The following is a 24,681-nucleotide window of genomic DNA, read 5'->3' as shown; positions in this document are numbered from 1 at the left end:
TCCTGGACAGCTCATTGCTTCTTGATTTGGTTTCAGCTAACATTGCTGTGAGGCAAAGATCATTTCAGTTTCTCTGTCTATATAACAGAGACAACATCAGCTCTAGACAGCGGCATGGTTAAATTCAGTCAAATCTAGAGGTACCTGGATGTTATTATTACAGGTACTATGTAAAATAATGGGTTTAACTGCCCAAAGAAAGTTAAAGTAATTGTTTTTACTGGTTTTTTTCAAGTACAGATCCTTGGGATACTTGAGTGGTCTTCAGGTTAGACTCATGGAAAAAGTTTGAATGATAAGGTTGCCCTAATTATGCTTTTTTTTTAAACACTCTTTCAATGACAGAGCCTATTGCAAGAGCACACCTTTGCAGGATTATACAGCTATTCAGTGAATCAGCGTAGGGCTCGAGCATGTGATTTCCCCCCCACTCCTTCCCTTTAATTTTGCAGCTGAAAATTGTTAGGGAAATTAGTGGTTCACCTGTTCTGAGCACCTTGTATTTTGTGGTTCAAACGTTGAGACCATCTGTAGTGAGAACTGTGCTTGAAGATAAATAAAGCATCCTTGGGAATTGGATACAAGTCCCATGTGACCGCTATGTTGACAAGTAGTTGGAAGGAGCAACTGTGTGAAAACCACAGCGTCCTTGCGCTGCCATCAGAGCGAGCCAAGTCGCCTGCACAAAACACAAGATTTTCTCATTAGCAGCACTGGTACCTTCTGGAGGAGACTTCCCAGGGAAGAAGTTTAGGTCTGACCATGGTGACCTAGAATCCTGGTCCCAGTTAATCCATCCCTGGTCCTCTTGTGCAAAGGCCAGATGGTGAATCCTGTCTCCAGCCAGCTGTATGGGTGTGTTCTTTGGCCTTTGCATCTGTTCATGCCCACAGAGCTAGCCCAGGGAGATGGGGAGCTTGTAATGTTAGTTGTTTCCTACCCGTGCTGCTTTCCAAGGACCTAAACAGAAGCCAAGTAGGAAGATTTTGTGGAGAGAAGGCAGTCAGCCAAGTTTCACACTAACATAACCCTGTTTGCATTTGTTGCAGTACTCCAAGCAGGTGGATGACAGGTTTGGGGCCTATGTGGCTTGTGCCTCCCTAGTCTTCCTCTTCATCTGCTTCGTTCAAATCATAATCGTGCCGCAGTAAGTACCTTTTCATCCCTTTGTTCCCATCTGCTCCCCTCCTCTATTCTGGCCTACTTTTCTTTGGTTGTTTTTTTCTTGAGAATTCAGAGCACCAAAGGGAAGGAAAAAAATCCTTAAATAATTCATGCTTAAGTGATGTGTGGTGCTTATTGTTCTCACTCATTTCTAGTGCAGATTAAAACCTCCTCGCTGGCACGTGAGGATTTGTTTTCTCAGTGTGATTTCTCTTGCCACTTACCTCCATCTCAGGAAATTCAGTTCAGCATGTTTATAAGCCTGAGGAAAACAAATATCACTAAGTAGGAAGGATTGGCTACTAAGACATAGTATGCATCCACAACATGAGACTAGGCTGTCCTCTTACCTGAATTCAGTGGGACAGGGAGGTGAAAAATCTGTCACAGCCTTATTGTTCAGAGCACTGGGATCTCTGGGTCTGCTTCACAGATGGGGCATGACTGGCTAACTGCAGAGGTCCCAGCTGACTGGAGTTTTGCAAATGTAACACCCATCTACAAGAAGGGCTAGAAAGAGGACCCAGGGAACTTCAGAGCTGTCAGTCTGACCTCTGTGCCAGGGAAGATCATGGAGCAGATCATCTTGAATGCCACTACGCAGCACACGCAGAGCAACCAGGTGATGAGGCACAGTAAGCATGGGTTCATGAAAGGCAGGTCCTGCTCAACAAGCTTGGTTTCCTTATGTGACAAGGTGACCCACGTGTGACCCACATTGTGAGGGAAAGGCTGTGGATGTTTGCTTTAGTAAAGTATTTGACACTGTGTACCACAGCATCCTCATGGAGAAACTGGGTGCTCATGGCTTGGATGGTGTACACATTGATGGGTTAAAGACTGGCTGGGTGGCTTGGCCTGAGAGTGGTAATTAATGGAGTTAAATTTAATATCTTTATCAATGATCTGGAGGGGACCAAGTGCACCCTCAGTAAGTTTGCAGATGACACCAGACAGGGTGAGAATGTTGATCTGCTAAAAGGTAGGAAGGTTCTGCAGAGGAATCTGGACAAGTTGGACCAATAAACCAAGGTCAGTTGTGTAAGGTTTAACAAAGTCAAGTGCCAGGCCATGCACTTTGGTCACAACAACCCCAGGCAACAGTACTAGCTTGGGGCAGAGTGGCTGGAAAGCAGCCCAGCAGAAAAGGACCTGAGGGTGCTGATTGACAGCTGTCTGAACATGCACTAGCAGTGTGCTCAGGTGGCCAAGAAAGCCAAACAGCATCCTGGCCTGGATCAGAAATAGTGTGGCCAGCAGGAGTAGGGAAGTGATCATGCCCCTGTACTCAGCACTGGTGTGGCCACATCTCAAATACTGTGTTCAGTTTTCATAGAATCAATAAGGTTGAAAAAGACCTCAAAGATCATCAAGTCCAACCTGTCACCCAAGACCTCATGACTACTAAACCATGGCACCAAGTGCCACGTCCAATCTCCTCTTGAACACCTCCAGGGACAGTGACTCAACCACCTCCCTGGGCAGCCCATTCCAATGGCTAACAACTCTCCCTGTGAAGAACTTTCTCCTCACCTTGAGCCTAAACTTCCCCTGGCACAGTTTGAGACTGTGTCCTCTTGTTCTGGTGCTGATTGCCTGGCAGAAGAGACCAGCCCCCTCCTGTCTACAACCTCCCTTCAGGTAGTTGTAGACAGCAATAAGGTCTCCCCTGAGCCTCCTCTTCTCCAGGCTAAACTATCCCAGCTCCCTCAGCCTCTCCTTGTGGGGCTTGTGTTCACAAGAAGAAAGACATTGGGGTCCTGGATTATGTCTAGAAAAGGGCCATGAAGCTGGTGAAGGGTCTGGGGAGCAAGTCTTAAGAGGAGTGGCTGAGGGAACTGGGATTGTTTAGTGTGGAGAAGAGGAGGCTGAGGGGAGGCCTTATTGCTCTCTACCTGAAAGGAGGTTGCAGTCAGGTGGAGGCTGGTCTTTTCTCCCTGGTGTCAAGTGAAAGAACAAGAGGAAATGGCTTCAAATTGCATCAGAGGTGGTTTAGACTGAACATAAAACAAAAATTACTTACTGAAAGAGTGGTCAAGCACTGGAATGTGCTGCCCAAGGAGCTGGTGCAGACACCTTCCCTGGAGCTGTTCAAAGGATGTGTGGACATGGCACTTTGGGCCATGTTTTAATGGCTGTGGTGGTGCTAAGTCAGCAGTGGGATTCAGTGATCATACAGGGTTTTCCAACAGAAATTATTCTGTAACCTCTTATGCATTCATTTTTCTGGACTCAAGAGCAGCAGTGCAAGAAGAAGGGTAGGGAGGGAGTCAAGCTACCCATGCCTAAAGTTTTAGTAGCTCACTCTAGGTTTTGGGGTTGCAGTCATTTCTTTCCCCAGCAAGAGTGGCATGAACTCCTCAGGGCTGTGTGGCACAGTGCTCTCAGACCCCTGCAATGAAATGCTAAAAGGCACAGTGTAACACTAGATCTTTTCCATCAGAGAGCTCTGCAGACATGGTATTTCTTTCAAAGAGTTCATAAAAAAATGAAAGCATGTTGTCATTTCCTGTGCTCTGCTTTAGTAGCAATAATATAGCATTCACTGGGAACTGTTGTTTTGGAAATGAATTTGGAGTTAGTAATTTTTAATCTGAAGGACAAGCTCTCAGAAGCTCTGAAAACGATCCAAATTCTTCTTCCCTGCAAGAAGACAACAAAATAATGTAAAGAGAGCTCCAACTGCTTTCTGCTTCTGTTCATACCACAGATCTTTTCAGAATAGAGATGATTTGTAGCGTTCAGATTAGATATTTGGAAGGTCACAGAAACAATGCATAGTCTGATGTTTGAGGTCATTCACTCTCCCGGGCAAGAGGACATTCACTTCTGCTCTCAGAAAGATTGAATCAGCAAAATAACATCAGTACAGATGTGTAAACAAACAGATCTGCTTTGGGAAACTGGAGAAGCAGCTCAAAGAGTCTCAGAATTGAAACTAGATCAATCCCAGCAATTAATTCATGGTTAATTGTGTCCCAAAATGTTGTTTGCGAGTAACCGATTCAGCGAGGGCTTACACTTTAGATACCTGGATGTTACTGCTGTGACTTCACACCTGAAGAGGCCCTCTACCAGGCTCTGTGTTGCTCATCAAACACCCTAAGCAGCCACTAAGCTGTCTCCATAAAACCCAGTTTAACATTTAAATGACAACTTGACAATTTCTGATCTGTGGCAACCATATGGCTGACTCCTTTGTGTTATGCAGGAGCCAGTCCCTTATGGCAGTGTAAATGTCACGCTGCTCAATCTCCTTCCATGCCACCCATAAGGGTGGTGGTTGGATTTTTTGGTAAGTTTTTAGGCAGCCTGGCCTGCCTGAAAGAGGAGTTGGTTCAAGAGTAAATAAAGCTCCATGTTTTAATTGCAGGTTATACCTTCCTTCAACTTTTGATTTGTTTTTTCCTTACATTTCAATTGCATAGCCTTGATCTTTTATTGAAGTTAACAGTTCAGCAGCAACTGAAACCACAGGTGTATATGTGTCACTGCCAGAACTTCATGAGAGATACAACATGGAACTGGAATCTGAAAGCAGAGGCAAAATGGCAGTGATAATTTATGGTGATCAAGAGGAATAGCTTTAATGAATTTCTCAAAAGCTTAAAGAGTGAATCAGCAAGTACAAGTGATCTTAGTAGCACACAGAACATGGAGACCAACTGGCTTTGGTGTGGTGGATTTTAATGTCACATTTCAAGAACACTTCCTTTAAATTATGAATAAGGATAACTCCTGGGATGGGGCTGCTCCTGTCACACTGAGACCAGTCACTGAGAAATTGCTGAATAGCCTTGTGATCAAAGCAGATGAAAATGTATAGTACAATGTTGGCTCTGGGTTCCTGTTTGTAATTCACAGATGAGAGGAACAGGAACCTCTCAAAACTGGCCAAGCTCAGACTGTTTTCCCTGATGATGGTCATGCCATGGTTGCTTCCCTCTCTAGCATGAGGCAGACCATGGAGGATGGTGCAGCACAGACATTCCCTGTGCACAGCAAGGATGGGTAGCTGTTCCCATGGAGAGTATTCCCACTTGGCTGCGCTGCAGTGCTCAGCACGCTTTCCTTCCAGGGGTCTCCTGCCCACAGCCAGCTGGAGCTGTCCTGCCATAACAAATTGTTTTATCAGCTCCTGTAGTGCACACAGTATTTGTCAGTCCCTCTGCTGTCAGTCTGGCAGGAAGGTGATTGCTCTAAAGATGCAATATTGTCTGCTCTGCAGCCTGTGTGAATAATTCAAAGAGGACAGGGTATCCGTTGGTATTCAAGGCACTGCCTATCCCCTCCTGCTATCCTATCTGGAAAGCCTCTGCAGTGTGTACAAATGTGATGTTCTGGAGAGCAGAGCTGTAGCTGTTTTATATGGGGTGTGTTTTAAAAACCCCAAATCTCCTTGATTTCAGCTCTACATTTATGCTGGGGTTTTACCTGACCTGTTTCCTGATCCTGACTACGGTGGTGTTTGTCTCGGTCATTTACTCCTGTGTAAAGGTGAGTACTGTGGCTCCTTTGCCTAAGATAACTGGATCAGCAATCTGTTTCTTCAGCTAACAGAGCATGTTTTGTTAGCTATGCTTTCCACACTATGTGATAAGAAAAAGCCTTTGGTAAGACAGAATGATCTGCAAACAGATGTCAGGGTTGGCATCTCTTTAGCCCAGTGAGAAGTAACCACTGTGGATCTGCATGTCTATTAAGTCCCCTGCAGGCACTCTCATATTGCTGTAGGAACACACTTTCTAGCATGGAACAAAACTCTGACCGTTCCTTTCCTCCCTGCCAGCTTCCTGTGGAGCTGCCTGTGTACCGGCCCCTGCTGCATATGCGTGTTTGGGTAGGCAGATAATCAGAAGCAGAACATCATCAAGGAAAAATGTCCTGGGGGGAAATAAAAGCCATAAACATATAGAAGTTTATCAGCCTTTCTCAGATGAGCGTACAGAGCTCCCAGCATTTGGCGGGCTCTTTCTTGTGACTGGTTTTGATCAGCAAAGAAATCTGAAAGCATATGAATTCTTCTTGGGAGTCTGTTGTAAATTGGCAGCCAGTGTTTGGGGAAGGCTGATGTGTTCATCTTCTTCACTCAGAGGTATTTCTATTAAAGTGTTGATGCTAGTTGATTGTATTTGCGGGTTTGGGAATCCTTCCAGTCTAGCGGTGTCTGAACATGGAATACGTTCAGATTCAAGCTCCTGAGCCCAAGCTCAGCTTTGCTCCTCAGCGCCTGGAATAAAATAGTTCAGAAGCATTATGTTCATCCTGCAGAAGTAACAGTGGGATAATGGATTGTGTCAGCCAGATGATTTGCTGCACTTTAATTATCTTCTCTGTGCCATTTTCAACAGTTGAGTGTGGGTGCTCTTGACAGACTTGCACCTTTCATGTGTTTTTGATTTTTGAAAGTTAGATGTGGAGAATTAAGCTTTGTCTTCTCATTTAATAAGAGCTACAAACTGTTCCCAGTGAAAGAAGCTTCAGGCTATATTTGAACTTAACAACTTGCTCACAAGGCTTCCCTTGGGCTTATGACAATTTTAAAGGGAGCCTAGTGTGTAAGCACAGCATCCTGTTGGTCCTGCTTGTTTACCAGCAATGAGAATTACAAGTCAGAAATAAAAGTGCTGGTAGGAAGGCTTGGGTCCCTTCAGCTGGGAAATGATACCCAAAGATGCCTGGTTATACTTGGTGTGTCCATTGTGTGTGAGGATGCTGCTGTAGCTAGTTTGTATATCAGCAGTTAGTGTGATTAGCAGTTAATTAACAACTGATGTACACCAGTGTGGAAAGCTTTTGTTTTTTGCCACAAACGGCTTGGAAACCTGGTGCAGAACTCTGGTGGCATCTATTGATGCTGCAGGGCCACCAGCAGCAACATCACAGCACTCTGCCAGCTGTGCAGAGACACACCAATGCACCAGCTGTTACTGGTGCTGTGCAAATCCTGGAGCAAGAGCTGTGGCAGACCCAGACTTCTGGAGGGTCTGAGCTGGCTGACTTGCCGCCAGACGGATTTCAAAGTGCACAGCTGTTTGCCACCTACTGGCTTTCATGGGCTTAGGTTGCTTCCATATCCTGACAGCAGCACTCATTGGGCTTTTTGATTTAATGTTATTTCTCATCTTAATTAATGATAGTCTAAAAAGCACACAGTATTTTCCAGTCCCCATGACCCTAGGCAGATGTTCAGTCTTGCTTTCTTTTCCTTAATCTTCCAAATTCCTCTAGGCTAACTGTTCAGTTGTGCCTACAACTGGTTTTTGGTTGGCTTTGCCTTAGTGCACAGGTCCTGGAAATACAAGACATCAGAGGTGAGTTTGACTAGTATCAGAATTCAGTGGGATTTTGTGAAACTCCTGGCATCTGCAAAAGTGAGTTTTCACTGTGTTGGCCCAGACTCACCAGGTGCTTTTGGATAACGTTCAGTATGACCAGTGCCTCTGGGGCGAATATTGAAAACATCAGGCTCTCCATCTCCACTACCTTTTTGATTACCCCCATTTTAGTGCTTCAGACTGTCCCCTGCTGACAATATCTGATGATGAGATGCCTTGTTTAGGGAATAGGTACTTGTAGCTACCTGTCTGATGGCAGCAGCCCCCAGTTACTACAGCCTGCCTCTGGCATTAAAGATTTTGCTGTTTTAAGTCACAGGTGTTTAAGCAATGGTTTTACCCAGCTCACAATTAAGGGATGTTGCTTTGTTGCTGTACTCCTTATTGCTGCAGGAAGCATTTTCACACATAGACAGAAGAAAGGCACTTTCACAGATCCTTTAGATGAAGTTTTAAGACACAGGGATGTCATCGCTGTTTGTTTCATTTCACACTTAGATGTGGGGTAGGAGAGCAATGTGTTTTACATACCAAGAGTTCATTCCACACAAAGTTGGGAAGCAGGTGTCCACCCCAGGATATCAGCATAAGCCTAACTTCTGCCTGTTTGCTGTGCTATTACATGATAAGTGACTCTTTTTTCTTCCTCTTTCCAGCTTTCATGTGAGATTTTCCTTCCCTGTTTTGGCATCTTCATCTCTGGCTTTGGCAGTGGCCAGCAGGCTCTTTCTGGGCAGCTTGATGATGTTTTATTTGCTTTTGCTGTCATTATTATCTTTTGCTATAAAATTCTTCACGGACTAGAAGTTGATCCTGGAACTGCCAGTGCAGCCAGCTTGGCTTTCCAAGTTTCTCCAGCTGTAATAAACAAGAGGGTTCCAATTCTCCTCTTTGATGCTTTGTGAAGACTTGGCCACCGTGGGATGGTGTTCCTTCCCAATAGAGTATAAGGTCATGGGAAGCTTGGTCCCTTCGCAAATACTCTGCTGATAGACATCTGTTTTGCTACTAACTTACCAAGTTTGTGTTTCTTCTTAAAATCCTTAACTGCTGTTGTCTGCACTGCTGTGTGGACTCCAGCTTCTTGCATGTTCCTGCCAACACGTTCCTTTCCAAGAAAATAAGGTTTTCTGCAGCTTTACATAGGTGCAGCTTGCCTACCTATTTCTTTGCCTCCCAAAGTTAGTGTAGATGTCCCTAAAGGTTTTCTTCTCTCAAGCAGGGGAAAGAATGGCCTCTGAAAACTGTACATTTTTAATAGACTAATAAATCACTGTGAAATAAGTTACATAAATGGATCTGCAACATCAAGTTGCCTGGAGATGTTGTCTTATACTCCAGAAGCATCTTAATGTACTTCAAAATGACTCAAAGGCTTTTATTACAAATTGAAAAATCAGAACTTAAAGACCTCCTAGCTTTTTTTCATCCCATGGCACAACAGCAAGTATCTCAGTAGTTTTCCACGTCCACAATGTATGTTAAGAAGACAAAAAAGATGACTATTCCCCTTCTGTCTGTGATCAGCTGTTACTGCAAAGTATAGGGTTTATTTAGTGTCTTTTTGTTGTGCAGATGACTGGAGGTTGAGACACTAATATTTGTTGAATGGCATTTTAAATTTGGACTTTCACCTGTATCACAATGCCCCACCTTCACCTTCTAAATATGCTGGTAGCTGCATGCTTTTGGAGCCTGTCTTCTGGCAGCTAATGTCTTCCAGCAGCATTTATGCATTTCAATCCAGACTTAACTGGAATCGACTGGACAATCCAATTTCCTTTTCCCCACTGTGGTTGTTTTTCTTCATATGGGTATTTTAAAAGGACTACTGAGTGACCTCACCTCTTTGTGGCAATCCAAACATGAATCCTGGCTGCCCAAGTGGGTCACGTCCTTTCTTTCAGCCCCTCTTCTCAGTAGTGAAGGTGCAGGCGTAGAGTTTCCATACCATCAGACCTTCCTTTGTCCTGTTCTGCACTCAGGCAAAATTGGAGTCTTATTGAAAGGAATAAATGGTGTTGGACAGTACAAACCCATGGGGTAACGAAAAACAGTGCATCAGTTTTCACTGTGCTGTAACATCTTGGTGTTCTGCTTCTTCTCCTAGGACAGAAGGGATTTTATTTTGGTTTCTTTTATTTTATGTTATTCAGGAACAGGAGGCCAAGTCATATTTTCTTTGTTTTTCTTCTTTTGTGTTTTACCTCTGACTGGCAGATGCTTTTGTGAAGGGCACCCTGGTAGAATGGAGCTGAATTGTCAGAGCTGAGACAGGGCTGCATTTTTTTCATTGAAGTCCTCCAATCTGCAAGCATTCCTTCTGGTCTCCATTCACCTCTATGAAATGGGGAAATCATTATGCAATAAAGCTTCCATGCATCTTGTTTGCAAGGCAGAGGTTCCTCAGATGTGTGGCATGGCTGTGCTGTTGCAGTCCTGACCTCCTATGGTTTTTGGCTTTTGTTTCCTCTTTGGGACTTTTTCCATCTGTACTTGTTTACTGATCTAACATTTTCCTTAGTTTGCAAAGTAATGAGAACCAAGATGAATACAAAGAAAACATGTTTTCCTTCGACTGTAACTGTCTTCCACTGATAGCTTTGCTTGATATCTCAGGCTTGGTTCAAAGTCAGGCTTTTTTTGGGATCATTGGCAGCGGGGGTCTGAGCCAAGATCCACAGCAAAGCCCTCCTGAGTTTTATTTAGGTGCTTGATTTCCCAGAGATTACAGAAGGAGGTTAAGTTTGTGCATACCTTTGAGGAACTTGGCCTTGGGCCCTAAACAGAGGGTAGCAGGAAAACCTGTCCTGCTGTAATCTAGTGAGAAAACTTTCTATGTGCAGTGCAAATCCTCCTTCTCCCTTCAAATCCTAGAAATGAGCAGAGGAAAGCCCCATGATACTTCCCACATCCATGCTCTGGTAGGGGTCTGCTAGCCAATAAATGCAACTGGACATGGTAGGGCAAGGAGATATTTTGGGTCATGGTTTATCAAGAGCCAAGGATTTCTGTATCAGCAAGGTTTATTTCTGAGAAAGCAAAATGTCTCTTTGTTTTCCAGTGGCTGCACAAGTCTAAAGGGTTGCATAAGCTTTCAGTGAATTTCATTCAATGCTCATGCAGTACAAATAAGTTACAACCCTGATTTCCTCCTGGCCTCTGCAGAGCCCTGCTCTCTCCTCTCACCTGGAGCTAGCTGGAATTTTGTGCATGTGCTGGTTAGCAGGCAGAATCAGCCCTTCCAAAACTTGCTACAATCTCTCCCTCTGTAAGAGTTACCAGTCAACGGGTGCTTTGGCCATCCAAGCACTTCATAATTACATTGTAGGGCTCTGTGTGGGAAGCTATGCACCGACAAAATGTTGTATCTCCAAAGATGTAAAAGTGCAGGATAAAAGGGAAAAGCAAGATTTTTAATAGAAACATTAGTCATAGTTAAATTGCAGTGCCGTGTCTCTTTGCTGTGCTTCTTTGTGTCTCTAAAAATACCCTCTAGTGGCATGGTTAATCATGCCATGTGCTGGTGGAGATGAGAGAGCTGGGTTCTGGAAAAAACTTTGGCAGTCTGCAGCAGAGCCCCTCAGTCCTGGCACAGAGAGTAAGGGCACTGCAGGCCAATGTTCTTCAGCAGGAGGTTGTCCATGCACAAGGGTTTCCTGGCATCCATCTCTCTTTGTTCCAGCCCTGAGCTTGCACTGGGATGGTGCTGGTGCATGAAGAGAAAGGGTTGCTCTCATTGTCTTCAGGACTTCTCTTGTAGCTAATGCAGTGTGAGGGGGCCTGGTGTGATATTGAGGGGTGACTCCTGCTGCAGAGCATGTCTGGTTAGTCTCCACTTCAACAGAGACTGCTTCTACCCAGAACAGGATGCAGCACCTAAAGCAAAGCATGCTGGCAGCCTGCAGTCAGAAAGCAATTAGAAGAAAGCTTCCAGCTCTGATAGCAGTGAATCACTGGGACAGTCTGTCTAGGGGAGCTCTGTGATCGCCCTCACCAGTGGTTATTTTTAGCCCCATGTGTCTGTGGCGCTGAGTGCCATAGACCAGGGGAGGCCAGCTGCTTTCTCCAGCACCCTTCGCCGAGAATCTGACAGATCACAAGACTAGCCTGGGCTTTTTAACAGTCAGTTTCTGAAATGGTATCAGGAAGTCTTATGATACACCTTTGTGATCAAAGGGATATGACATGTCTTTTTTAATCTCTGCTTCTTTAAATTGTTGATCCAGTAATTCACAGGCTCAGGCTCCTGGCTATTTCAGTTACAGATGGCTTGTGGTTTGCTTCTCATGACAGGATGAGCACAGCCCCGCAAGCCATGCTATCTCAGCTCAGAGAAGCCATCGTTCCCATTAGGCAGGACTAAGTAGATTTGGTGAGCCAGCTGAGCCTGCTGCCATGAGGCAGTCATGTTCCTGCTCACCCTTGTCCCAGAGCCACCACCTCCCATCACCATTCTCCGACCGCTGTGTTGCATCTGCACACGTGCCAAGCCCAAGGATGTGGGCAGCTCAAAGGCAAGTTGTAATCTGTAAAATGATTTTACATAGATTTAATAATTTTTATTTTTCCCCACATGCAGCTTTTCCCAGCTCCACTCCAGACTCTTTCTAGGAAGATTGTACAGTCCAGGACCAACAGTACCTTAGTTGGAGTTTTTGCCATTATCCTGGTTTTTCTATCTGCCTTTGTCAACATGGTATGTACACTCTTCCCTTTTCACCCACTGGGTTCTGCCTGCCTTTCCTACTGGTGCTGCGCAGCATCATCACCCTTATGACCACTGAGTTTAATGTAACCTTGCCTAATGCTTACAACATCTGAGGTCACAGGAAAGAAATTAAAGCCTATCAGCTGCATTCCTATAGACCATTATATGCCTGGCACCAATTTGTGTCCATGTTCTTTTTTGGTTCTTTAAATGCTTCTGCTCCAAGTGCAGCAGCCAAGCCTGAAGCTTACCCCAGAAGCATACTGTGAGTCTGAAGCATACCCCTGCATGAAGGGCCAGCACAAGGCTGATGTGTCATTTATTTCCCACAGTGCTGAGTGGGAGTTCAGTGTTGCATAGGCTTTGTGCTGGCCTTCTGCATGGTGCTGCATCCTGCTCCAAATGCAGTGGTCACCTAACAGGAACTGTGAAGATTTTGCTTGGTGTGCACTTTTGGGTCTAGCTTTGCATGCAAAAGCTGCTGCTGATTTCAGACTTGGGGAGATGGGTTGTTCTAGAGGATGCTGTGGCTGCTGGTTTCTCACTTGTATCAGTGGCTTGAAGGTTGAATGTACTCTGAAGGACCACTTTAGGGAAGAGAGAAGCCTTGAGCTTGGAGGTAGCTACAAAGACTTCATATGCTCCTTTCCGTTATGGCCTCAGCTGGCACAGTGGTGATATGCCTGAGCACAGAGGGGCTTAAATACCTAAAAATCAGGCTGCTGCTTGCTCTTGCCTCAGTTTCCCTATATTAGAGAATTAGGAAGAATTTTGCACTCTGTGGAGTACTTGAGTAGATGCTAACTCAGTGGTATTGACACCCCACTGCCTTCCTCCATAGTCACCTGCAAAGAGCTGGTGTGGGTTGCTGAGCACCATGCAGAAATTAGAGTGTTTTGGTTTTTTCTGTGCATAAGGCCTGATTGTTTGCATTCATGAACTGCTTAATGCAAAATGGTCAAACAGATCCCATCAGAACAGGGCTGCTTCTTCAGTCTAACATAGCACATAAGCCTTTGAGCCATACTGCTAAAGTCCTCCCTGTAGAAGGATCCATGGCAGAAGCTTTAGAGATGGCAGCAGCAAGTTACCAGCTGAGAAATTCCCATCAGCAGAAACAGAGCATCCCTTCTGCCTGTAACCCCTAATGCAGAAAGTTGTACGTGAAGCTGAGCACAAAATTAGCTTTCCAGAGTGCACAGCCTGGATTATATTAATTAATACTTTGGAGGGGAAAACTCATAGCCATTCCATATGCAGTACAGCATGAGTTGGCAATCTCATTTTGCACAGTTTACAGATAGCTACAGCCATTTCCAAGGGGATCTTTAACTGAGCAAACGATTTTGTTTTCTTAGCCTTCTTTATGTTGTTGAGTTTAATACCATATTTTTCTTCAGTTCATGTGCAGCACTGTGGATCTTGCCAGCTGCATGGCTGCAGAATACAATATCACTCCTGATCAGGTGGACATATGCCTTATCAGCAACCTGACTTCCAACTACAGCCTGGGCACCTTGCAGGGATTCTGTGACAGTCCTCTGCCCAACTGCAACTTTCCAGAGGTATTGCTTGGGAAAAAAAATGTAAATGGATTGCAGAGCTTGAACTGAGAAGGGGCTATAAAAGCTGTGTTACAAACTCAGTGATTCAGAGGAAAGCAAGGCTGCTCAGGAATGACGTTATAGGACTGACACAGGCTACTACGCACAAGCTGAAGTGTCTGAAGTCATTATCATGAGTTCACATTAATGTTAAAGTTCCTTCAGGGCTGAATAATCAGTAGGCCTTTGTAATTGTTGGATCCTGCTTGTAGTAAGAGAAATTGCCTTTCTCCAGTAGTCCTTAATGGTGTGCAGAACTGCAAGTCATTTCAAAGGAGTTTGAACCTATGTCTTGTCATAGGTTTAACCCTTCCCTCTGCTGTTTTGTGTCCTGATAAAAACTTTGCTTATATATTTTTTTACTAAGTGTAGTAGGTTCTGTCCTCAGGCAGGTTAGCAGTCCCGATAGTGGTCTGCTTCAGTTTTCTAATCCAATCCTACCTCTTCAGAACATTTGTTTAAAAAAACCCCAAAAATGTTTCTAATAGCAAGAAAAAAACAATCCAGGGATTGATTGCCTCAGGCATCTGATACAGGGTGGGGTTTTTTTTGCCAGGCCTGTCTGGAGCAAGTGGAAGTTTAAATCTTGATAGATTTGATAGCAGGAGGGCGATGAGGTGGATCATGTGCCTCTCTCATTTTGTATCCATGCTAGTTTTCTCAGGAGCCATAAATGGCACCTGCAATCTACAGTTGCATTCCAAAGCACTGGCATGATAAACATTCATCTCTCAGATTGGCAGAAATTGCTGCCCCACCACCCAGGTGTGGCAAAGGCTTCACTACCCCACACACACACACACACTTCTGCAACTGCTGTCAGAGAAAAATTGTTATGGTCTTCACCACTGGGAGAAGCTTGTTCAGCATGTATCTTGCTACTGGAGTCAGTGTGTTACACAGGCAGGCTTTGCAACTGGCCTCAATCTGTCCTGGTGGTGTGAGTTGTTAGTATCCTTGCTTGTGCAGATAAGTGACTTTGGGTCCAAAATTTGACCTTAAAGCTTGAAGTATTCCGCTATAACTGGATAATGCTTTCTGTTAACTCAGTAACCATGTCCAGGGTGAACCTACATCACAAGCTTTGGTACAGAGCCCTATGCCACTTGGTTGTAAAGCAGATAACCCCTGGTAAAGAATGCAAGTTTTCCTTTCCACCAGTTGAATTTTAACACTTAAATCTCCTGTAACATGGGATAATCCCAGAGTCATCCCCAGGTTTACATGTTTGGTCAGCTCAATTATGTGACTCCCAGTCCCTTTCTATCCCTCTGTTTAGCCTCCTTAGTTTTCTGTTTTGATTTATCCAGCTGACATTCATCTCTCTTCTGTTTGTTTTTTCCCCTTTTTGTCTTTATACAGTACTTTACCTACAGTGTCTTATTGAGTCTCCTGGCCTGCTCTGTGTTCCTTCAGATCAGCTGTATTGGAAAACTGATCCTTATGTTAATCATTGAATTTATATATGTTCTCATTGTGGAAGTGCCAGGGGTCAATCTTTTTGACAATGCAGATCTCCTGGTTACAGCTTACACCTAGTAAGTGCCTTTCACTTCTGAAATCTTCACCTAATTTCTTTCAGCCAATGATTTCAGTGTGGCATTGGGTGGAAGGGACTGTCAAGGCTGTGCCACAAGCTAGGGGTGTGCACAATACCAGAGAAGGCATCGCTGTAAAGGCTTTGCCGATGCTGCTCTCCACCTCTGAAGAGTAGGAGAGCACAGTTCCCTTTAAGATCTTTTTAATGTGGAACTTGATTAATGAACTATCTATTAATAACAAAATATAACTGGAATCCGAGTGGATCCATATTTCTTCTTCTTCTAGAAATGGGGAGCTGTAGTTAGTCATTCTCACTTCCCAATGTAGAAATGTCATCTCTCAAAAAAATAAAAACGAGCCTCCAACAAATCTTAGCTGGCTCAGGGACATGATAGCAAGCCACCAAGATCTTCAGACATCTGGTAAATTAAAACCAGGCTGGGGTGGTGGAATGGTGATTTTTGATGTTTGGCCGGTGATCTCCTGCCAGTTGCTGTCGGACACGTCTGCCATTGAAAAGCCAGTATCACCGCTGGTGTCAGCATAATTCACAACAGAAGGGTCCAGACTAAGTGGGAGTTGCCCTTTTACTTACAAAATGTGGTTTCTCATCACCAGGTTACACATCAATCATAGTGGCAACCTCTGTTACCTGTCTCCTGAAGGCCACACCAGGGAGGGAAATTTGGCACATCTGTAAACTCACCCTCCACCTCAGGTTTCATTTCTCACTGGGAGCTGCTTTGTTGTGTTAACTATTTGTTTTGATTATTTCCCCATGCAGGCAACAGTTGTACTTGAGATGTGAGTCAGTAAAAAAGCATGATGGTTTCTAAAGGTAACATGGAGCTAGGATATACAATGAGAGTTGCCTCTAAGACATGAGAAGTAGGCCACTCCTCTACTCAGGAGTGAGAAGGCCTAACCTGGAATACATTTTCCAGTCTGGGGCAGGAAAGCAGCTCACAATAATGGAGCACCCAGAAAGGGCAGCGAAGAACAGTCAGAGGTATAGGTGAAACATTTGTCAAGAATGACAGCTGTGTTTTCTCCTGTCTAGAACAGGAGGGTAGTTGAGCAGACTCCCAGTCCTTCCCAGTGCTGTCTTAGAACTTAGGAAATAGCTTGTGTAGCTGCTTGGGTTTCTTGATGGTCATTAACTCCTTCAAGCCAGATGCACCTGGCTACTTCTGTCCTTCACATAAATACTCCATGATTTTAGCATTCCTGTGTGCCTAGTAATAATTAATGAGGTATGGCTTTTATTGCCATTGGCACTAATCACTTAAATAATTTTGTTAACCCAAGCGAATGAAATTATGTAGGAAACCCCGTGGAGCTTTCTGTGGAGGTAGGGGGAAAATGAGCTTTCCTTCCTTTTTTTGCAGATGTTATATATTGCAACAGCAGAAGCTATTTAGCATTTTCTATCACAATTAGAGGAATAAAAGCATTTTATATCCCAAATATCATTTCATGCACTAAGCGAAATTGCAGCTCTTAGAAGTATAATTTACATAACTTTGCAATCAAAATGTCCATAATGAAGTGGGGAAGGTTAGCATGTTTGCCTAAAAATAGCTTCCTGTGATGTTAGATTGCCTCTCCCTAAAAGACATTTTGTCCAAATAGCTCCATGGACAGTTCCTGTCGCAGTGTCTGGCATCTTGTGTGCTGTGGGAGATGGGAGCCCAGCGTGTAGCAGAGTTCAGGGATGTACCATATTGTCCAGCTGATGTTTAGGGAAAAAAAGGCAACATGACCTCATACTACTTTAATTGTGTGCCCATTGTAGCCACATAATTAGTGTCTGCTCTGCAGCCATTATGGTACTCTGAATAATTAGAAGTGATGCAGATGTCACTTCACACTTCTGTGTACAAACCAACCCAGCATGCAGGCAGCTAAGGGCTGATTATGGCACATTGGGAGCTGCTAGACACGACTGCAGCAACGCATCAGCATGGTGACACATGGAGTGTAACTGGGTGCACAGAGCTACTCTCATATTACCATTTCCCTGTGTTGAAGATAATACCAATGTGTTGGGTTTGAAGATATGATGGACAATGTAATCTTCTGAGTTGCTGCATAGAGGAACCTGAAGAGCTTTGCCCAGTGATTTCTTCATCAAGCTCCTTCAGCTGTTCAAGCTGCACTTACCTTGAGCAGTTTATTTAGCAAGCTTCTCTCTGTGTTAACCTTCCAGTAATTAAAGAGCCATCTGCTACTGGAAATACTTCTCCCATGGGGAAGCAAGCTACCAATGTAGTGCCATTATTGCTTGCATTGGGCATTTTCATTTATCCAAAGCCTTACTGTAAGTGCTGGGTTTGCTCCATTTCATCATCTCTTCTGAAGATTTTGGAGCAAGCCTAACATCCTCAATGCTGCCATGCTCCTGTTTAAGACAGAGTGATAATGGAAGGCAGGCAGTCATCCATGGCTAGAAGGGGGAATCATGCTGCATGTGAGAAGTGTCTCCAACTAAACCCAACCTCTAGCGTGGGAGTCACCATCCCCAGGATTCCCAAACAGGTTCCACATCCAAGCACACATGTTCAGTGCTGGAGCTGGCCAAGAGGCTGTGTGATAGATTGTGTGCGAGACAACGGTGGGTTGCAGAATCCATGTCAGAAGAAATTACACGCTCAGAGCTGCAGAAAATGTCTCAAAACAAACAAGGTTAGGAAGTTGCTATGCTTGCTTTTTTTCCTTTTTTTTTATAATGTTATGCCCAATTAGGCTTCCTTGGCTATTTCAATTTTGATTATTTGTGCCTCTCATTCTGTCACAAGAGATTCCCTCCAGTCCCAGAAAACTGTGGCCTGAAGCTCTCAAGACAAGTGTGAAATTCTCAGGCTACAGATGTATCATGTTAGTAGCCTGCAAAGCTGTAATTGCATCAATGACACTACAGTATTTTACCACTCAGCTCTTTCCTTCCATTTAAATAGTATTTTAGAAGGTCCATGTACGTGGTTCTTAGCCACCTAATACTCCACCCACACTTGAAAAGAAACCCAGCAGCATTAAGCAATCAGTTAGGAACTCAGACAACTACCTACCAGAAAACGCCTTTCCATCCTTTCCCTGTCAGAAAAGCTCACCCTCCATCCTCTCCTGCAGCTTTGCTTCACTTTGCAGTACTGTGAATAACAACAGCAACAGGAGGGCTTTGAGTGCACTGGTGTGCAGCAAACATTGCTGGGGATAAGCAGCTTGCAGAAGGGAGCAGCACTAAAGAAATGAAATTAATCACTATGCTAGAATAAATGGGAAGAGAGGAGCCGTCCCTCACAAGATGTTAGCCCAAAGCTTTCTTCTTTAGATCAAGTTTTTCCAGCCTGACCTAATGAAGTAGTGATGCACCCACAAGCATTTGCTGAGCATCCCACAGTGACATTAAAATCCCACAGGACTGACTTGATGAGTCTTAGATAATTTAATCCCATAAACCATGTTGCTTTAACCTCATAGCCCCATAAACAATGTTGCACCATCACTCCAAATGTTTGAGTGTAGCTCAGACCCTCTTTTTTCTCCTCCCCCCGCAGCTTTTTGTAGTTTTCTGCTGTAAAAGGGCTGTAGCCCCACACAGCGTCAGAGGTGCCACATTGCAGAGGTGCTGTTGAGCAGGAAGAGTGCTGGAGGGAACCAAACATTTACTAACCTTGTGTTTGTGGTTTTTTTGTTGTTGTTTTTTCTCCAGCGTGTCTGAAAACGCAACGTTATCATGGTGAGTCACTTTGGCATGAAATATTTTTTCTGGGGTTTTGTTGGTGGGCATTTTCTGTTGACAAGGTGCAGTATCAGCGCGTTGGCTCACCAGCAGTGCCTGGTATTTGACTGCGTCACCGTGAGCTGGTACAACACAGTGCCAATGCCCTAAGTGGACTGAGCATTGCCTTTTTGTGTGTACAGATACTCTCACATCATCCTCTTTCTTCAGAGACTTATGCCAGTTTGCTTTGTAGAGCATTTCATAGAGCTTACTAAAGGTTTTGTCAAAACGGTATTTTCATACTGTCTAACTCTGCAATTCAGATTTAACCAGGTCCTATCAGCTGGCTTGTCAGAAGGGATAGGAATGTGTCTTAGTGCTCTCATAGAATACTTTAAAAACAAAGGACAGTAAGAAGTGAGTAATTAGAGAAGCAGTGAGTGTAGAACAGTTCCAGCATTATGAGTCTGGGGAAGCCAGAGGAGGAGACACAGTGAATACAGTCTGAACTGTCAGCATGTCAGTTCTGCCAAGTGTAGTGGTGGCTGAGCATGTATGGCCACACTCTAAAAAATGGCTTTGATACTGACATTGGTTTTTAAGAACTTGGATTACATTTCCAATTTCAAAGTCCTACTTCAGAAATCAGCATTTATGAGCCAAAGTCCTCAGCTTTTTTGCAGGTCATATTTGTCCCTTTACCAACATGTGCTTTGAGGGGAAAGAAAACTTTTCTTCCAAGGCTGGTTAGTCTTAAAGTGGGAGCTGGGGAGTGTGGCTAAGCTGTGTTCCTCTGTGCTGAGACTAACTGGTAAATTCTGCTCCTCTGTTGGCTGCAGCTCTCCAGTGACCACACGAGTTGCACTGAAGATTGTGACACCTGTCATCATTACTGTCTTTGTCCTGGCACTGTACTTGCATGCCCAGCAAGTAGAATCCACTGCAAGACTTGATTTCCTCTGGAAGCTCCAGGTTAGTGGCTGTTTGCTGTGTTGGAGGAGTCTGCAGAGAAAAATCAAATGTGGTTCTGAAGTCAGATTAATCCAGTGATGTCTAAATGCTTGGTTTAGTTTAGTTACCTAGGCCTAGGTACATCCTAGGTATGTCCTTCCTGAAGCTACAGTTCCAACTGAACATTAAATCCAAATCCACACCCACTGACACAGAAACAGGCCGACCCATCCTCTTCATGTTTCCCTTTGTTCAGACCCACCTGCAGTACCACAGGAGACGTGGGCTTTGCAGGCTGGTGAAAAGTCCTCTCCAGAGTATTAGAAGAGGCTCATTTTATGTGTTCCATGGTAACTCTGCTTCATGACCATCACTGCACTTCAGTGAGCATTTGAGGGGTGCAGGGAGAGGATTGTAATTCTACGCCAGTCATGCAGTCAGACTTTAGCAATGATGAGCTGGTTTTGTCCTCCTCCTGAAACCTGGGTGCTTGACTGGGAAAGCCAGATGTGTGTACTGGCAGATAGTAGGACAGTGCTGGAATTCTCTAAAAGGAAGACATCTTGTCCACGTTGAATACATGTGTGCACACAGACATGGACCATCTGCCACTGCAAAACACATTTCTGCATGCCTCTGGTTCTGCCCCCCTTGGCAGTTCTTCGCTCTCTTCTGTACTTTGTTCTCCCTGGAAGCTCATTTTCAGCTTTTTCCCCTCTCCAGAGGAGTTACCAGAAGAGTAAGCACATCACTGTCTTTCCTCCTAAACTAGGCCACTGAAGAGAAAGAAGAAATGGAGGAGCTGCAGGCCTATAATAGACGCCTCCTCCACAACATTTTGCCCAAGGATGTGGCAGCCCATTTCTTGGCTCAGGAGCGGCGGAATGATGAACTGTACTACCAGTCCTGTGAGTGCGTGGCTGTCATGTTCGCCTCCATAAGCAACTTCTCAGAATTTTACGTGGAGTTGGAGGCCAACAATGAAGGGGTGGAGTGTCTGAGGCTGCTCAACGAAATCATTGCTGATTTTGATGAAGTAAGTCACATAAAATCAGGGTGGACAGAATGAATCAAACCAGTAGATTTACTTGAGCTTTGCTGAGATTTTGAAGGAAGGTGGTTTACTGAATCCTTGTGCCATAGTTTGTTTCTCCTCGCTCTAGAAGTCTTTCATTTTTTCCACATTAAAATCCCTACTTGTTCCCTTATTGCCCCTCAGAGTAGTGGAGGCTTTGCCCAGCACTTTGTAGTGCTTGTACCAAGGGAAGACACCTGCAAAGACATTACCAGCATGTTTATGTTTTGCCCCTGTGAAACAGATCATAAGTGAAGACCAGTTTCGGCAGCTGGAGAAGATCAAGACCATTGGCAGTACGTACATGGCTGCATCAGGCCTCAATGACTCCACCTACGACAAGGAAGGGAAGACACACATCAAAGCTCTGGCTGATTTTGCCATGAGGTTAATGGACCAAATGAAATACATTAATGAACATTCATTCAACAACTTCCAGATGAAGATAGGTAATGTCACAGTGTTTACAGGATTAACTAAAGGTAGTGGTCAGTCTGAAACAGGGATTTTATGGAGAGTAAAAACCATAGATCTTACTTTAGCTGTACAGTGATGTTCATAGTGCCTAGTAACCATTCTGACCTCTCTGAGACATCAGAGTGGGGTTCTTTTTTTTCAGAGTAGCAGCATTGTCACTGAAGCTCCCTGGAGAATTAGGAGCAGTTGGACAACCAGCCTTAGCCTAAAGAGAAGGTCTTGTCACAGCATGGTCTCATACAATGGTTAAGTTTGGGCTCATTTTGCCTGTGCTGTGCTCCTGCCCACACCCCCTGTGGTCCCTGGCTCTGCCATTCTTGTACATGAAATTGTTTTTCCAGTCAGGGAATAAAAAGGGACAGAAGAAGGAGAAGAAATGTGGTGTGATATTTGTTCTGAATGACCAGGGCTGCTGCCTTGCAGGCACTCACCATTACAGCAGCTGTGTGCTGACTTCCAAGTGAGCAGTTTGCTTGGCAGCTAGATGGCAAATAAACCTTACCATGTACTGGATGGTACTGGAAAGCAGCTCTGGACTGAGCGGATCCAGCCTGTGTTGCCAGCCAGGCACAAAGAAGCCAACTTTTCTTTAGACGTTTCTTCCCCCCAGTTTGGCTGGAGCTTTACACGTCAGGGTAAAGCACAGCTGGAACAACTGCGCCTCAATGGTTTTTACTGTCTGAACAATAACTTGCCTCCATCTTCATGTGGCTCATGTGTGAGGGATCTGAGCACTGTGGCATTTGTCCTCTCTTTCCAGGCCTCAATATTGGTCCTGTTGTAGCTGGGGTGATAGGAGCACGCAAACCCCAGTATGACATATGGGGCAACACGGTGAATGTAGCCAGCCGGATGGACAGTACCGGTGTGCCTGACAGGATTCAGGTGAGGAATTCACTGGGAAACTTCCACAGCCAGCCCTGTGTCACTTGTGGCATTTGAATCTTACATAGGATTGGAACTTTTGTTCCTCTATGTCACACATCCACAGTAGTGAAATAAAAACCAATGGGAGAACGCTAATGCTACCATCAAAGGTTGCCCTTTAATCTTGACTAGTTTTGCAGTCTTTGGTCAAAAACTTGCGGGTTAGTTGTGCTGCATTTCCTTCCCCATGTGCCAGAGTGGCACTGTGAGCACAGTCCTCCTGTGATGCTGCCATCTTCAGTTTGGCCATGTGCACCTGTAGGTTGTTTCACTTTCCCAGGGCTTGATTCAAGGGTGCTACTCTGTAATTCACTTCTCTGTTCACAGCCCTGTGTTGTGAGGCTAGCAAGGATCTAAACATCAGCAGGATGGGGATATACAACCTAGAGCAAGAGGACAGGTTAAGGGGTTAATGGAAATTGTCTTGTACTCGGACATCTCCTTGGCCTTCAGACAGTGACCTTTCCAGGGATTCAGTTCCACTGTACTGCTTTCACTGGGCCCATGTCCACAGTAACAGATTGTAATGCCTTGAAGGGATATAAAAATAGTTCAGAATAACTGGGGTCAAACCCAAGAAGGGGAACCATGCTGTTTCTTTCCAATTAAGCTGTCAGTTAACTGGATCAATATTTATCCAACACCCTTTGAACTTTCCTGTGAGATGGTCCATGAACCATTTTCATCGCAGTTAAGCAAATCAGCACAGCAATGTTACAGCAACAGGACACCAGAAATGTAAATATTTAAAGCCACCTGAAAAGGGGTGAGAAAATACATTGTCATAAATAAGTAACTCAGGAAACCTGGGCTTTAAACTCCTGTTGTTCTGCAGCACAGGTAATTAATTTTGAATGGCAGCTGCAGAGGAAATTTGGATGCTGGCTAGAATCTGCCATTTGTTCAGTCTTTCTCATGGCCCTCTACCTGTTCCTTCATAAAAACAAACTCCTGGATGTCTCCTTCCACATTGTACATCACTGGGTAATTTCTAAGTCATTTTTGGGAAGTTTTGAAATATGTCTAACCTGTTTTTCCTATTTCCAGTGACCCTGAACTGCAAGGGGTTTTTAAAAATGTGACTCAGCTGTTTGACTTTCATCCGATGTGAAAGCTGTGGGTTTCCCCTGGCTCTTGTGTGCCACGTCACACCACTTACCATAGAATCAGTCAGGGTTGGAAGGGACCACAAGGATCATCTAGTTCCAACCCCCTTGCCATGGGCAGGGACACCTCACACTAGATCAGGCTGGCCAGAGCCTCATCCAGCCTGGGCTTAAACACCTCCAGGGATGGGGCCTCAACCACCTCCCTGGACAACCCATTCCAGGGCTTCACCACTCTCACTTCTGTGGCTTTCTTTAGTTTCTAAAGGTTGTGTTTGTTCTGCAACCTGTGCCAACCTGCTGGTTAGTGATCGATATGCAAAAACTGACTGAGAAACAAAATAGTTGATCCTACTTTAATGTTGTCCATGGGCTACTCCAAAAGCACATGAAAGGCCGTGTGGGAGGCATGACAAGCATCCACTCATTCTTGTTTCTTCTGCAGGTAACCACAGACATGTACCAGGTTTTAGCAGCCAACAACTACCAGCTGGAATATCGAGGGGTCATTAAGGTTAAAGGCAAAGGAGAAATGACCACCTACTTTCTAAATGAAGGGCCTCCGATTAGTTAGCACCAACCGCAGCGTCACTCAAAGAACGGAGTCTGTGTTCCACGAGGTTGTGAATGGCTTCTTGGCAGCGAAGCTGAACACGCAGCGCAGTTGAAATTTCACACCGTGAATCTAGAGCCGGTATCAGCAAACTCTTTGGCCACCCATCATGAAAGGCGATCGAAAGAAACCACCTTGGAGGGGTTCCTGGCCGAGCGCTAAGTCCACCAAAGACGTGTACTACAGAGTTCACAAGGAAGAGATGGAGCTGGAATTGTTAACCAAGGCTGCTACCACAGGGTGATATAGAGAAGCTATTTAAGTATTTATTGACGCGCCACAACATTTACTGGGTTGAAGGAATGTATGATTCACTACAAAGCATCATTTTGGAATGGATTTGCACTCCCATCATGTTTCCATCCCATACTGCCAGCTATTTGAAGTGTACCACTGTGCTTTTATTAGCTGTTTTGAATGGGCTTTCAGAACTGACACCCGCTGTTGCA

At 44.6% G+C, this 24,681-nt stretch overlaps 1 protein-coding gene across 1 annotated transcript in view; it reads left to right on the top strand.

Annotated features, from left to right (window-relative positions):
- The window catches only part of ADCY5 (adenylate cyclase 5), a 211,115-nt gene extending 186,922 nt beyond the window's left edge, over window positions 1–24,193 (top strand). The window contains exons 11-21 of the mRNA XM_054176375.1: window positions 1,050–1,147; window positions 5,574–5,661; window positions 12,085–12,201; window positions 13,614–13,778; window positions 15,180–15,355; window positions 19,072–19,098; window positions 19,923–20,055; window positions 20,807–21,070; window positions 21,354–21,558; window positions 22,347–22,471; window positions 24,065–24,193. Of these exons, the coding sequence (XP_054032350.1) occupies window positions 1,050–1,147; window positions 5,574–5,661; window positions 12,085–12,201; window positions 13,614–13,778; window positions 15,180–15,355; window positions 19,072–19,098; window positions 19,923–20,055; window positions 20,807–21,070; window positions 21,354–21,558; window positions 22,347–22,471; window positions 24,065–24,193 (1,527 nt within the window). The remainder of the gene's footprint in view (window positions 1–1,049; window positions 1,148–5,573; window positions 5,662–12,084; window positions 12,202–13,613; window positions 13,779–15,179; window positions 15,356–19,071; window positions 19,099–19,922; window positions 20,056–20,806; window positions 21,071–21,353; window positions 21,559–22,346; window positions 22,472–24,064) is intronic.
- The last annotated feature ends 488 nt before the right edge of the window (window positions 24,194–24,681 follow it).

The sequence above is a fragment of the Dryobates pubescens genome, chromosome 2 (genome assembly GCF_014839835.1).
Source record: "Dryobates pubescens isolate bDryPub1 chromosome 2, bDryPub1.pri, whole genome shotgun sequence".
Classification (NCBI taxonomy): Eukaryota; Metazoa; Chordata; class Aves; order Piciformes; family Picidae; genus Dryobates; species Dryobates pubescens.
The sequence above is the reverse complement of the archived record's forward strand: the minus strand, read 5'-3'. Positions and strand labels throughout refer to the sequence as shown.